We start from the raw sequence: 12,265 nt of genomic DNA on the forward strand, positions 1-12,265 counted from the left end.
TGACTAAACTGAGCTAATTTCTGAAGGTCTTTAGTCCTGTCCAGGTAAAACCTGAGCTGCCGGTGCACATCAAGAGAATGTAGGATCCTTTACCCTCTATTTCGAGGATTAGGAAAGAAGGTAGGAAGGTGTATGGACTGATTAAGAGTCAAGCTAGAAACTACCTTAGGCATAAAGGAGGAGTTGGTTCTCAAAGAGACCCTGTCTGGATGGAAAATAATAAAAGGCTCCACAGCCATCAAAGCCTGCGGCTCCGAAACCCTCCTTGCTGAAGTTATAGCCAAGAGGAAAGCAGTCTTCCAAGAGAGAAACTTTAAATCTGCAGAGACAGCTGGCTCAAAAGGAGGAAGAGTGAGTTTCTCTAGGACAAAATTAAGATCCCATGCTGGAGTAAGTACCCTTCTGGGAGGTTTAAGTTACAAGCACCTCTGAGAAACATTTTCATCACGGGATGAGAGAAAATGGGTTTTTCAAAAGAACAATGAGCAGAAATAGCTGAAGCATAGAGCTTGATAGAAGAAAAGGAAAGACCACCCTGAAGTAATTCAGCCAGGTATTCCAAGATCAGAGGAAGGGTAGGGTGAGAAGAAGAATCCCCTCTAGGCTGCATCCAATGAGAAAACCTTTCCCATTTGCCAGTGCAGGACTTCCTAGTGCTAGGCTTCCTGGCCTCCCTCAGCCCATCAACCACCTGCTGGGAAAGGGAAGAAGATAAGGAAGGAGTCAAACTATGAGCCATGCTGCCAAGTGAAGGGATTGAAGATGAGGATGCAGAATAATTCCCCCTTCCTGAACCAAAAGATCTGGCTTCAGAGGAAGATGCCAAGGAGGGAATTGGGAGAGACTGCGAAGCAGCGGATACCAATGATGTCTGGGCCAGTCCAGAACTATGAGAATAGTCATTGACCGTTCACCCCCGATCTTCAACACCACTGGGTAGAAGAGGAAGTGGAGGGAAGGCGTAAACTGATAGCAACGTCCAAGGGAAGGACAGAGCATCTACTCTCCAAGCCCTGCTGTGATGCTGTCTGGTGCAAAAGAGAGGCAGAAGGTGATTGTCCGGGGAGGAGAAAAGATCCACCTAAGGAGTGCCCCAATATTGAATGATGCTGTAGAAAACTGTCCTGTTCAGCTGCCACTTGAGGATCCAGGGTTCACCTACTCAACTGGTCTTCCAAAACAGTGAGCCTTCCTGGAAGGAACTGAGCTAGGAGATGCAGGTCCAGGAATGCTGCCATGGACCAAAGATTCATGCTTTGTCTGCAGAGGGTGCAAGAGTGAGTCCCTCCCTGCTTGTTGATGTACCACACGACTGTGGTACTGTCTGTTCTGACAAGTAAGGTCCCTGGAGAAAGAAGGTGCTTGAAGGCTAGTAAGGCTTGTTGAACTGCAATCAACTCTTTTAGATTTATGTGCAGGTGCATCTGCTGGGCGTTCCACTATCCCTCCATGCATCTGTCATCCAGGTGTCCTCCCCCAGGCATAGTCCGATGCGTCTGTAGTCAGAACTTGAGTGGCAGGAGGTGTCCGAAAGGGCATGCCCTTGTTTTGTAGACAGGCTGTTGCCCACAAGAACTCAGTCTGCAGAGATGGAAGCAGAGGGATCATCATATCCAGGTCCTGTGTGTGTTGACACCAAATGTTCTTGGGGTACCACTGCAATTTCCTCATATGCAGTCTTGCATAAGGAATCATGAGAATACAAGATGCCATGAACCCCAGAGCTTGCAGGTATTTCCTTGCAGGGAGCTGGGACAGGCTTGCCAAGTCCTTGAAGTAAACTGAAATAGTTGTCTGCTTTTCCTGGGTGAGATATATCTGGGCGGCTATGTTCAGACTCGCTCCCAGGAATGTTATCTCCTTGGATGGTACCATTTTTTATTTTTCCTCGTTAAGTGTAACCCAGTTAAGAGAGAAGAGTCTTTATGAATTCCAAATCCATTAATAGCTGCTCCTGAGAACTTGCTTGAATCAGACAGTCATCCAAGTATGGGTAAATCTGAATTTTCTTCTGCCTCTAAAAAGCAATAACTGGGGCCAGGCACTTCGTGAAGACTCTGGGAGCAGTAGATAAGCCAAAGGTCAGTGCAGAGAATTTATAATGTTGCTTGCCCACTCTGAAACAAAGATACTGCCTGCAACTTTCCCTGATAGGGATGTGCAGATAAGCCTCTGAGATCCAAGGTTACCAGCCAGGAATCCTTTTCTAGCATTGGTAGCAAGTGATGCAGAGTGAGCACTTTGAACTTTGCAATTACTAGAAAAGAGTTCAGAATGGAAAGATCTAGGATAGGACACCAGGTGCCTTCTTTTTTGGAACTAGGAAAAGCCTGGAATAAAAGCCCTGGCCTCCCTGTTGAGCAGGAACTGATTCTATTGCTCCCAGATGAAACAGACAAAACGTGTTTTTCTACTTCTGCCCTTTGGTTTGGAGGAACGTCAGGGAATCCCTTGGGAGCTGGAAAGGTGCGGAAAGAAAACTTATGCCCCAGAGACACCGTTCTGAGCACCCATTTGTAGTTTGTGACAGAGGCACAGACATCTGAAAAAAGGGCCAACCTTCCCCCTAAAGGACTCTCCAGGCAAGCAAGAACAGGCAGAAGCTGTAAAAGGTCATTGAGAGTGCTTTGCCTGAGATGCAGGCTTGGAGCTTCCCTCCTTAGAAGTGGAAGCCTGCCACCGCCTAGACCTTTGAGGGGGTAGCTGTCTGCCCCCTAGATGATTTGTAACCCCTAGTCCTGGAACGGTTCTGACTGCTGGTATCAGGAAAGGTCCAACTCTTGGAAGGGCAATTCCTGATAAAGCGAGGGGGTTGAACTTGCAGAAAATCTTTTAACAGTTTGCATGGACTTGGCCTTATCCTCTATCTTCTTAAGAACTCCTCAGCTTTGCTGCCAAAAAGATTGTCTTTATGCAAAGGTACATCCAAACCTTAGCCTTGACAGGTTCTGGAAAAGGCTGTTCTCTGAGCCAAGTGTGCCTTCTAATAACAGATCCAGTAGCCATAGTCCTACTGGAGGCCTCAAGGATGTCAAAACCACAATGCAAATAATGCTTTTTGACCAGAGTGGCTGAATTCAACAAATCCTGCATGTCTTTACTCTCTGCCAAAAGAGGTACTTTTTCAATCTTAGACTTAACAGCCTCCAAGGTGTGCTGTTGGTACTTCAGCGCAAGAAAAAGACAATTGGTAGCCCTAATGGCTAGGGTGGCAGAGGTATACATTTTCTTGCCCCATCTATCTAGGTTCCTAGATTCTCTGTCCGATGGAACCGGAATCCTGGTAACAGTGGCCTTAACACCTTTAGGGCCCTGAGAAACCACTGGATCCACCAACGGGTTCCTGAAAAGAAATAAATGAGAATCAGGGACTCTGTAGTACCTAGTACCGGTCAGGTTTCTGAGGAGCATGGGGAACCGAATTTGAAGACTGGGAATTTTCCAGAAAAACATCAACTTCCAACACAGGGGGAATAGCAAGAGGCTTATGCAGAGGTAAATCAAGAAACTCCCTAATCCATTTCTTAGATTGTGGATAATCCTGGCTTTCCCATTTAAAATGTTCCCTGAGGGTATTCAAAGTGTCACCAAAAGAGAAATCCTCTAGAGAAGAAGCCGAAAGAATGGACTCCTCTGCATCTGAATCCTCAAAGGGAGAAAAAGCCTGAGAAAATTCCTCTTCATCAGCAGAAATGCTGGAAGAAACAGATCCTGAACAGGACATAACCTCAGGAGAAGCCTCCCTACTCCTTTTAGGAGGGTGAGGCTGAGAACCCATGATAAGAGTTAACAAATCATTAGCCATTTTAACCACCTGGGATTGAGGAGAACTAGAAGGAAGTGGAGCCTGCCTTTTCACAGGCTTACAGATGGAAGGCTTACCTGCAAGCTTGAAGGACTCGGGAGGCCTGGCAACTGCCAAAGCAGCAGCAGGAGTAGGAGGAAGAAACTTGCTGTCGGATCGCAAACCAGAGGCCTCGGACCCTGTAGTCAGCTTAGCGGTACCGGCTCCAGCAGAAGAGGCGACCAGCGACAGGTCGGAAGAAAAACTGGAGGCCGAAGGCCTAAGGGACTCTTGACTCAACCAAGGCCTGCGGTTGTACATCTGCGGACTGCAGGGACTGCAAACGCATCTCACTGGCTCCCGCCGGACGACCAACTTAGCCTCATCTGAGGACATAGTTTTCTGAGGCCTGTCATGGTCCTTGTCCTTAGACTTTTTTGGAATATCCGAAGCCTGAAGACCGGCAGACAACAACCACAAACTTACGCCAAACTCCGAAATGCTTAGCCAAAATTGTAGTCTGACGACAGATAGTATGCGGATTAAAAGAGGCACAAAGATTACAACTGGGAACACCATGATCAAGGCCTAAACAGATAATGCAATAGGAATGAAAATCTTTATGGGGAATCTGCTTTCCACAGGTTAAGGCAATTATTAACTTTTTCTGACCTTCGTTAAGCCAAGAAAAGAGGCTCCCCAATGGGGTACTTAGCTGTAGTAGACCAACACTTTGTAGTCGGAATTCAAAGGTAAACTGCCGACCGACTCCGCAGCAAGAAGACTGAGGAAGTGATGCTGGCTGCCTCCTTTTGCATCGGACGCCCTGACGTCCTTTACAACAGATGGCTACCGATATCATTTTTACTTACCTCTGGTATTCTGGCTGACTGAGGGCTAACAGGAGCCGGATAACCCATTTGTTAGGACTGCAACAGTGAAACATGATGAACATCAGTGCATTGATGGGCTCCAACCACTGATCCTGCCTCATATGTAAGGCCATGAAAAGAATCATCATGGACATGACAAATGAGGACATAGGTAACCTGCAAATGCTGGACCCATCACAGTTCGGCTTTTTTAAAGGTAGGTCATGCCTATTAAATCTGGTGCAGTTTTCTGAGAGGGTCAGCAAAGCATTGGATAAAGGTAAGACTGCACACAGCTTACCTCAACCTGGCCAAGGCTTTTGATACAATACCCCACACAGACATAGACAAGCTCACTAATTTAGGTATAAACCCTTTTATCACCCATTAGGTAGCCAACTGGCTCAGTGATAGGACCCAGGAGGTGAAAATAGGTGAGGCCACCACCACCAAGAGGCCAGTCACCAGAAAAGTCCCCCAGGGCTCGGTTCAGGGCCCGCTTCATTTTGGCATCTTTCTGAAATGGAAGCAAATGCTGAAGGTTTATGGCTGACCAAGTTTGCAGATGACTGCAAGCTGGGGGTTAACAACTCTCCTGCAGACAATGGCATTCTTCAAGAAGGTCCATCTCGGACTAATAAATGGTACTAAAGCCATGGTCTTAAACTCAGTGCTAAGAAATGCACAATGTACCCTTTGGGAAATCAACCAGCCCAGCTAATTAACATTTTGGTAATATGCCTCTAGTGGTCTTGGATCTGGGTACACAAAAAGGACAGTAGCCTTACCATCAGCCATCATGTGGCCACTGCAGTAAGGAAGTCTTTTTTATGCTGCGCAACTTATAAGTAAGGGCATGCCATCTACGTCCAGAGGTCATTATTACACTGTACTCCGCCCTTATCAGACCAATCAGAGTACAATGTTCCCTTTAGTATGTACCTGACCAGGCATATGCATCAACTAGAGCAACCTCAAAGGTTCCTTACAAAATGAATACAAGGTACAACAAACCTGCCTTGTGAAGAGCGCCTTAAAGCCCTTTCCATCTACTCAGTCTCCTATAGATTGCTGAGGGAATTAGAGAATCTGGCCCAGTAAGGATAGGAATCAACTGCTGACAGTGGCTCGACTGGGCAACACTTGCCATGTGGTGTGGCACTGCAGCATAAGGGCTGAAATTGAGCATTTACCAAGCACCACATCTGGTTGTAATATAGAGATGTGCAAAAGCACTCATATCAAGGAGGAAAGAGTTGCGAGAGTTCCACTCCTCCACAATGGGATAAACAGGAAGAAGGAAAAAAACAGATAACCATGATGGCAGCCTGGATGACAGACCCTCCCACGTGAAAGAGTTACCATGGGTAAAAAGAGGAAGCTGATGCTCAGCAAGTAAAAGGGAAAGAAAGAAAAAAAAAAATGACTGAAGTGCATTTCTGATGTAAATAGATATGTGGCTGAACAAGAAGTACAGGAGACAGTTTCCCCAAACAGCTATAAGCTATGCTCACACAAAATACATTCCAATCTGTGCATGCATGCATGTGCGCATAAAAAACAGACACCATGTACTTTAGTACATGAACTCCATATTTTACTGCAGCCATTGTAACTATGTTGCAATTTAAATTTTTAAATACGACTGCCTTCGCTCCTCAATAACACACATCACTGCTGCTTTGAAATAATAAAAGGCACCGTTTACTTCTGCTCAAACAGAATGGAGTCTGGTTTAACCTGTGCTGAAACATGCTAGAAGTAGAATTAAACAAATCTCTGTTTAAGGTTGCGCACTTCGAGTTTCGACAGTTCTGAAAACAGGAGTAAGGCATTCTAAACTGGTCAGAAGTCCACTATGTGATGGGTATAAAGGGGCTTAAAGGGACACGTATCACAGCTGATATAACTAACCAGATGTTCTTTTAAGAGCAGAAATCCCTTTAAATAAAGTTAGCTTCAGCATTCAGGACAGCACTGTAGCTATACTACATTTACACCAGTGGTTACTACACATCAAAGCACTTCTGCAGTCATGACAGTAATGTTGAAGTTTCTGTTTTTTTTCTCTTATCTCTCTAATGCAAATTAAGTACACTATTAACTCAAAAACTTCAAGGGGAAGAGAAAATAAATGAAAATACGTCCCCAGGATGTAAGGTTCCTGGTTATGGGGACATTATGATTTACCAAACAATTACTTTCCTCAAACACCATGGTTTTACCCTAGTCATTTCAAGATTTACCTATATTTAACTGTTACACCACAACATAACCCTCAGGGTTAAGAAAGTAAACATGCAGTTTTACTGAGGCTGTCAAATATTTGCTATTTCTTAACTCCAGCTATGGCTCACCATATAGAGTGCCTTTACCTGCTCATCTTTCCTGTTGAAATTATTACAATTCATTATTATTTCTGCAGCTAACCTAACAGAACTCTTGAACACCAAAAATGACACTGCAACATCACTACCTGTTCAACTTTGTGCGTGTGTATATATATATATATATATATATATATATATATATATATATATATATACACACATACATATGTATATATATACATATTAATGTTTATGTAATTCATGAAATTTCATGTACATATTGTGAATTATTTCAACAGGGCTCTGTCTGAAAATGGTCAACTGCTGATCAGTGTATCACACGAGTAAACAAACATAAATGGCAAGCTTCATTTAAAATAAAAAAAACAAACTCCTAGAATAAAGTCTATGATTTATTTTAGTATTTAATTATACTAGGCTGAAAAGGCATTCATTTATGCAAATGAAGCACAGTAACAGATACAAACATGTACCTTTTACAAAATGCACCCTACTTATGCTGAAAGTAAAGTCAGAAAGCTTGAGGTGAAGTCTTAAATCCCTATTTCCCTCATGTGAGGCCAGAAGGTCCACAGTGCTGACAAAGGATTAAAATGTTGCCTACAGTCACAGTATGTAGTTTGGGGGTGGGTGTAACCATACATATGCTGTATGTGTCATTAGGATTCTGCAGTGAGATGAGCTAGAATTAAATTTAAAAAAGACCCTGGAATGTTTTCCACAGTTCATATTGTATTTTTTCAGATTGTGTCCATCTTTTTTTCTGCTCAGACCTGTTTTTCATTTTGTTTTTTTGGTTGTTTTCCCTTATCAGTACTAGAAGAGTATGCTGTCTAGAAAAACATGCAGTATCTCTGAAGCTGGGGTCTGGGGTCATGACATTAGAAGTTGCACAGCTGCATTGCACTCCTGTGGTATCCAATTGCAAAAAACATGAGGCGTTGCATATGGTGTTTTAACGGACTATAATACACAGAATAGGTTTATGAAAACCTAATGAAGCTCTCAAAATCTATACAGTGGAGCCGACTTACTGAATGAGTACCAGTCTCTAGCAACATATCAGAAGCATTAAGATCATATCTATTTCAGTTACACACCAAGGCAGTCAGGCACAATCAGAATTTGCTGATCTTCTGTAACAACGTAGTTCTTTGTTCCTCATTTTTCATATGTTCCGCGATAGACTGCAAGAAGTATTTCTCATTGGCACGTGTAAGAGCCTGAATGGCAGAATTATCCATCATGCACTGTGCCTCATATTGGGAAAGGACTTTTAATGCTAACACATAAAGTGGTTCTGTTGTGCCTTCAGGCATCATAACAGTTATGTGAAGCACATGACAAAATAACTGGATAAAGACAAATATACATTCCTGTGCCAGGTTTGCATTCTGGTCTTCATTAGTTTCTTGCAATGTGCATTTGCTCTTCACAGATTCCAAAACGTCACTGATGCTGTTAGAATACAGTTTTGCAACATAAGTCCAACCCTGTACTGGTAACCAGTCTGAGCAACTCTTACTACAAAGAAACTGAAATGCTCTAAGCAACAAGACAGAAAATTGCAGCTCACAGGCAAAAGGTCGAAGGTTAAGTAGAGGCATAACTGTAACATATTCTAAGGTATAAGGCACATGAAGATACTCTTTTTGCAAAAGTTTTTTCACAACATAAGCAAGACGTTTCCACTCATTTTGGCTGCACCATGGCATAACTTGCACTAGAGCAATTAGAAAACCCTTACTAAACATGTTGATTTCATCAGGATTTTTCTGATCAACATTTAATGAAGAAATCATTTCTTCCATCACATCTGCCGATGAGCAGCAACACTCCATCCATGCTAGAAGTCCCGTCCCCTGCCCATACTCGGAAATATTAAGTGGTGACCACTCATAATCTGACAGCTTGCACACTTCAAATAATGTACTAGGTACTTCATTTTTAAAATACCCACAGTAAATACTTCTTAGCCTCAGGCGCACAGTCCAGTCAAGGTTTTCAGTTTTCCTGTGCAGCCATAAGAGGGACCGAGATCGTGTTTCTGGGAAGGCTGCTGCTACCTGTTCAGCTAGGCTGCATATTTGCTCAAGTACATATATTAGTAGGTCTCTAGTTTCTATGGAGGGTGGGTGCACTTCTCCTGATCCCTCCTGCCAGCACTTAATGAAGCCGTCCAGAAGACAGCACAAAGAAAAGACAAGAGGAAATGGGGAAGTGTTTATTATCCATTGCTCAGTGAGTTGTTTGCCAGAGTCTTGATGTAAAGCTCTTTTTAGAATCTGGAGACTTAGTTCAAGGTTGCTATAATTTTCCATTAAATGAGGAAGAACAAAGTGCTTTACAACATCGTTAGGACAAAGGAGAGGACAACTGGATTCATATGGCTGCATCAGAGAGCTTAAAAAATCTAAAAACTGAGTCACTTCTATGTCAGAGGTAAGCTTTTCCCAAGCAGCTTCTTTCAGACAGCCAATCAGTAAACTCCCAAGTGTAACTGAACTGGAACATTCTTTTGCAGATGGTGCTAGAAGATTCTTCAATATTTCAGCCAGAAGTTTTTGAGCACCAAGATTTACAACAGCAAGGTGACAAGCCTTCTGCAGTGTCGCTTCTGGATGAAGTAACAGGACCCTGGCCACAGATGAAGCTGCTTTTGTGATAGTAAGATCCCCTTCACTTTGAGTGATACAGTTAAAAGACAAGTTAAGCTCTTTCTGGAAATCCTCCGGAATGCCAGTACGAGTACAAAGACCTTTAGGGCCATAAGCGGAAATAATATGCACAAGGATACTGTTCTGATCTACAACAGAAAGCTCAGAAAAGCAGTCTAAAGTAACTGCCATTATTCTTTTCAATTTATCATTGCTGCTTCCCAAGCAGGCTTCGGACATAACTGCTGCTATTAATTTCAAAACCAAATTCTGTTCAGTGAAAATTACCTTATTTCTCTCTATGCAAGATATCCATTCCTCTGTAGAAGAGGCCCAGCTACTCGCTGATGCAAACACACTGCACACTTCTTTGTATCGATCCATTCTTTCATCAATGATTATAACAGCAACTGCAAATAATATAGCTTTACCTTCCAAAACTGGAAAGCTTAAGTTTTCTAGAAAATCAGTAATGGTCTGACAGACGTCAGCTGCACATTCTTTATCAGCCTCAGATAAGTCAGGGAAGCTTCTGTAACTAGACAATATTTTATTAAAACATACAAAACAATCTATCATTCTGTATCGCTGATATGTATACTCTGCAGTGAGGTCTGTTGCTTCTTTCAGTTCCAAGCTCCAGGAGTGGAGAAGTTCAGAGAAAACCTGGAGTCCAAAAATCCTAGTTGTATTAGAAAGTTTATAATTAGAGGCAGTATGAGCACTTCTTACCACCTTCTCTGCCTCCTTTACTTTTGCCACTGAGCACTTCTCATCACTTTGCTGTTCACTACTTGCATTCCAAACTGAAATAACAATGGCAAGTTTTTGCAGATAGAGATCAATAGGCAGGTAATAATCGGTTTCCGATAACATGGTTGTGAACAGCATTTGGGCCAAGTTGGCCAAAGCACAACATTTAAACTTTAAAGACACAATGCTTGATACCATCATCTGCAGACAATCAAAAAGTATTCCAGGGATACAGATACCAGGAGAATCCAAGACACCAGACTCATTGTTTGGTTTAAATCTTTTTGGAGACTGAGAGAACTCATCACCTACATCTGATAAAAACCTACATGCCTCAGCAGCAAACACAGAGTCTATTTCATCTTGCTGCTCTTTCTTGTACTTCATGATCTCCTGCCACAAGTCTAAAAAGAAGTCAATGTCAGTGAGAGAGACCTCATTAAGAGCATGATCTGCAAACGTCTTCAATTCTGAAACGGACCTTTCCGGGGGTAATGCCATCAGAAGTTGCACAAACAGTTCTGATGCCTGCAAAGACTTAACAAGCTCCAACAAAGTGACATAATTTACATTTGGAATCATGGTATGCACAGAGAAGAAGATATCACTTTTCCATTTGTGGTCAACATCATTACCTGATGTATCAGGTTTGAAGCTCAGCACTTTTGCCCAAATGAATGCAATTACTTTTTTTTTCCACTGTGTTTTTTCACCTGGATCACTAATAATTTTACAACTTTCCTCAAAAGCACGTATTACATGCTGACCAATGGTTCCCCATTCAGATTTGTTTAATGCTGCTAAGGTTTTCGGATGATATTGTTTTTCAGCCAATAAGAATCCACCATGTAGGACAGCCATTCGTTCGCAACTAATCCAAGGTCCTGAAAAACAATTTAAGAACATATTAGGATCTACATAAATTAAGATAAGCAAAAGATGTTCATTTAAACAAAATTTTACCATAAAGGGAACCATAATTAACATTTTAACTACAGCGGAAGGATCATAATTCAAAACAAACACCAGGATGTAGAGAGGATTCTAGGAACAATAAGTTGTGCGCAAGCATATCTTTGTACTAACATGGTTTTTAAGGATGGATATATGTGAGAGAAAGAAACCGTTTTCCATTCCATCAGTCTCACTGCCAAATGCTTTTATGTCATGCAGTTTTGTAGGAAATGTCATCAGTTGTTATATTAGTCGAATTATGTTACAAATGGACTTCATTTCAAGAGGTTGACTAACATAATTCAGGACCCACCCCCCTTAAATGTGGTTGTATAGTCTTGGAGTTAATTAATTTACATTCCAAGGGTGTGAGGGTGAATCCCCCCTCACAAAAGCAGAGCTTTTATTACTTCTTGGTGACTGCAAAAGTAACACATTGGGTTAAATTTGTAATCACTGTTCACAGTTCATTTTTCTTACAATAATCTTCAGCGTCAAAGGTGTTCAATGTTTTTCCACTCACTTTCATCAGCAATTATCTTTTTATTAAACACACACATATACATACACACATATCTATATATATTTATATCTATATGTATATATGTATATATGTATATATGTATATATGTATATATCTATATATCTATATATCTATATATCTATATATCTATATATCTATATATCTATATATATCTATATCTATATCTATATATCTATATCTATATATCTATATCTATATATATATATCTAAAAAAATCTATAATATGTGTGTGTGTGTGTGTGTGTGAGAGAGAGAGAGATAGAGTGTGCGTTATACATGGGATCACGACGGAATACAAAAATTCCACAATCCTGAGACTTTGAAACTGGAGGACCAGAAATTACAATCTA

The 12,265-nt window shown here is 41.7% G+C and overlaps 1 protein-coding gene across 4 annotated transcripts in view; it reads right to left on the reverse strand.

The window, feature by feature from the left end:
- Positions 1-7,386: 7,386 nt before the first annotated feature.
- Positions 7,387-12,265, reverse strand: part of GEMIN4 (gem nuclear organelle associated protein 4) — a 91,814-nt gene continuing 86,935 nt past the window's right edge. For all 4 annotated transcript variants that reach the window (XM_044054294.1, XM_044054292.1, XM_044054293.1 and 1 more), the window contains one exon: positions 7,387-11,301. In XM_044054294.1, the coding sequence (XP_043910229.1) occupies positions 8,126-11,301 (3,176 nt within the window). In that variant the 3' untranslated portion in view covers positions 7,387-8,125. The remainder of the gene's footprint in view (positions 11,302-12,265) is intronic.

Source organism: Protopterus annectens, chromosome 13.part0, assembly GCF_019279795.1.
Source record: "Protopterus annectens isolate FY-2018-M chromosome 13.part0, PAN1.0, whole genome shotgun sequence".
Taxonomy (NCBI): domain Eukaryota; kingdom Metazoa; phylum Chordata; order Ceratodontiformes; family Protopteridae; genus Protopterus; species Protopterus annectens.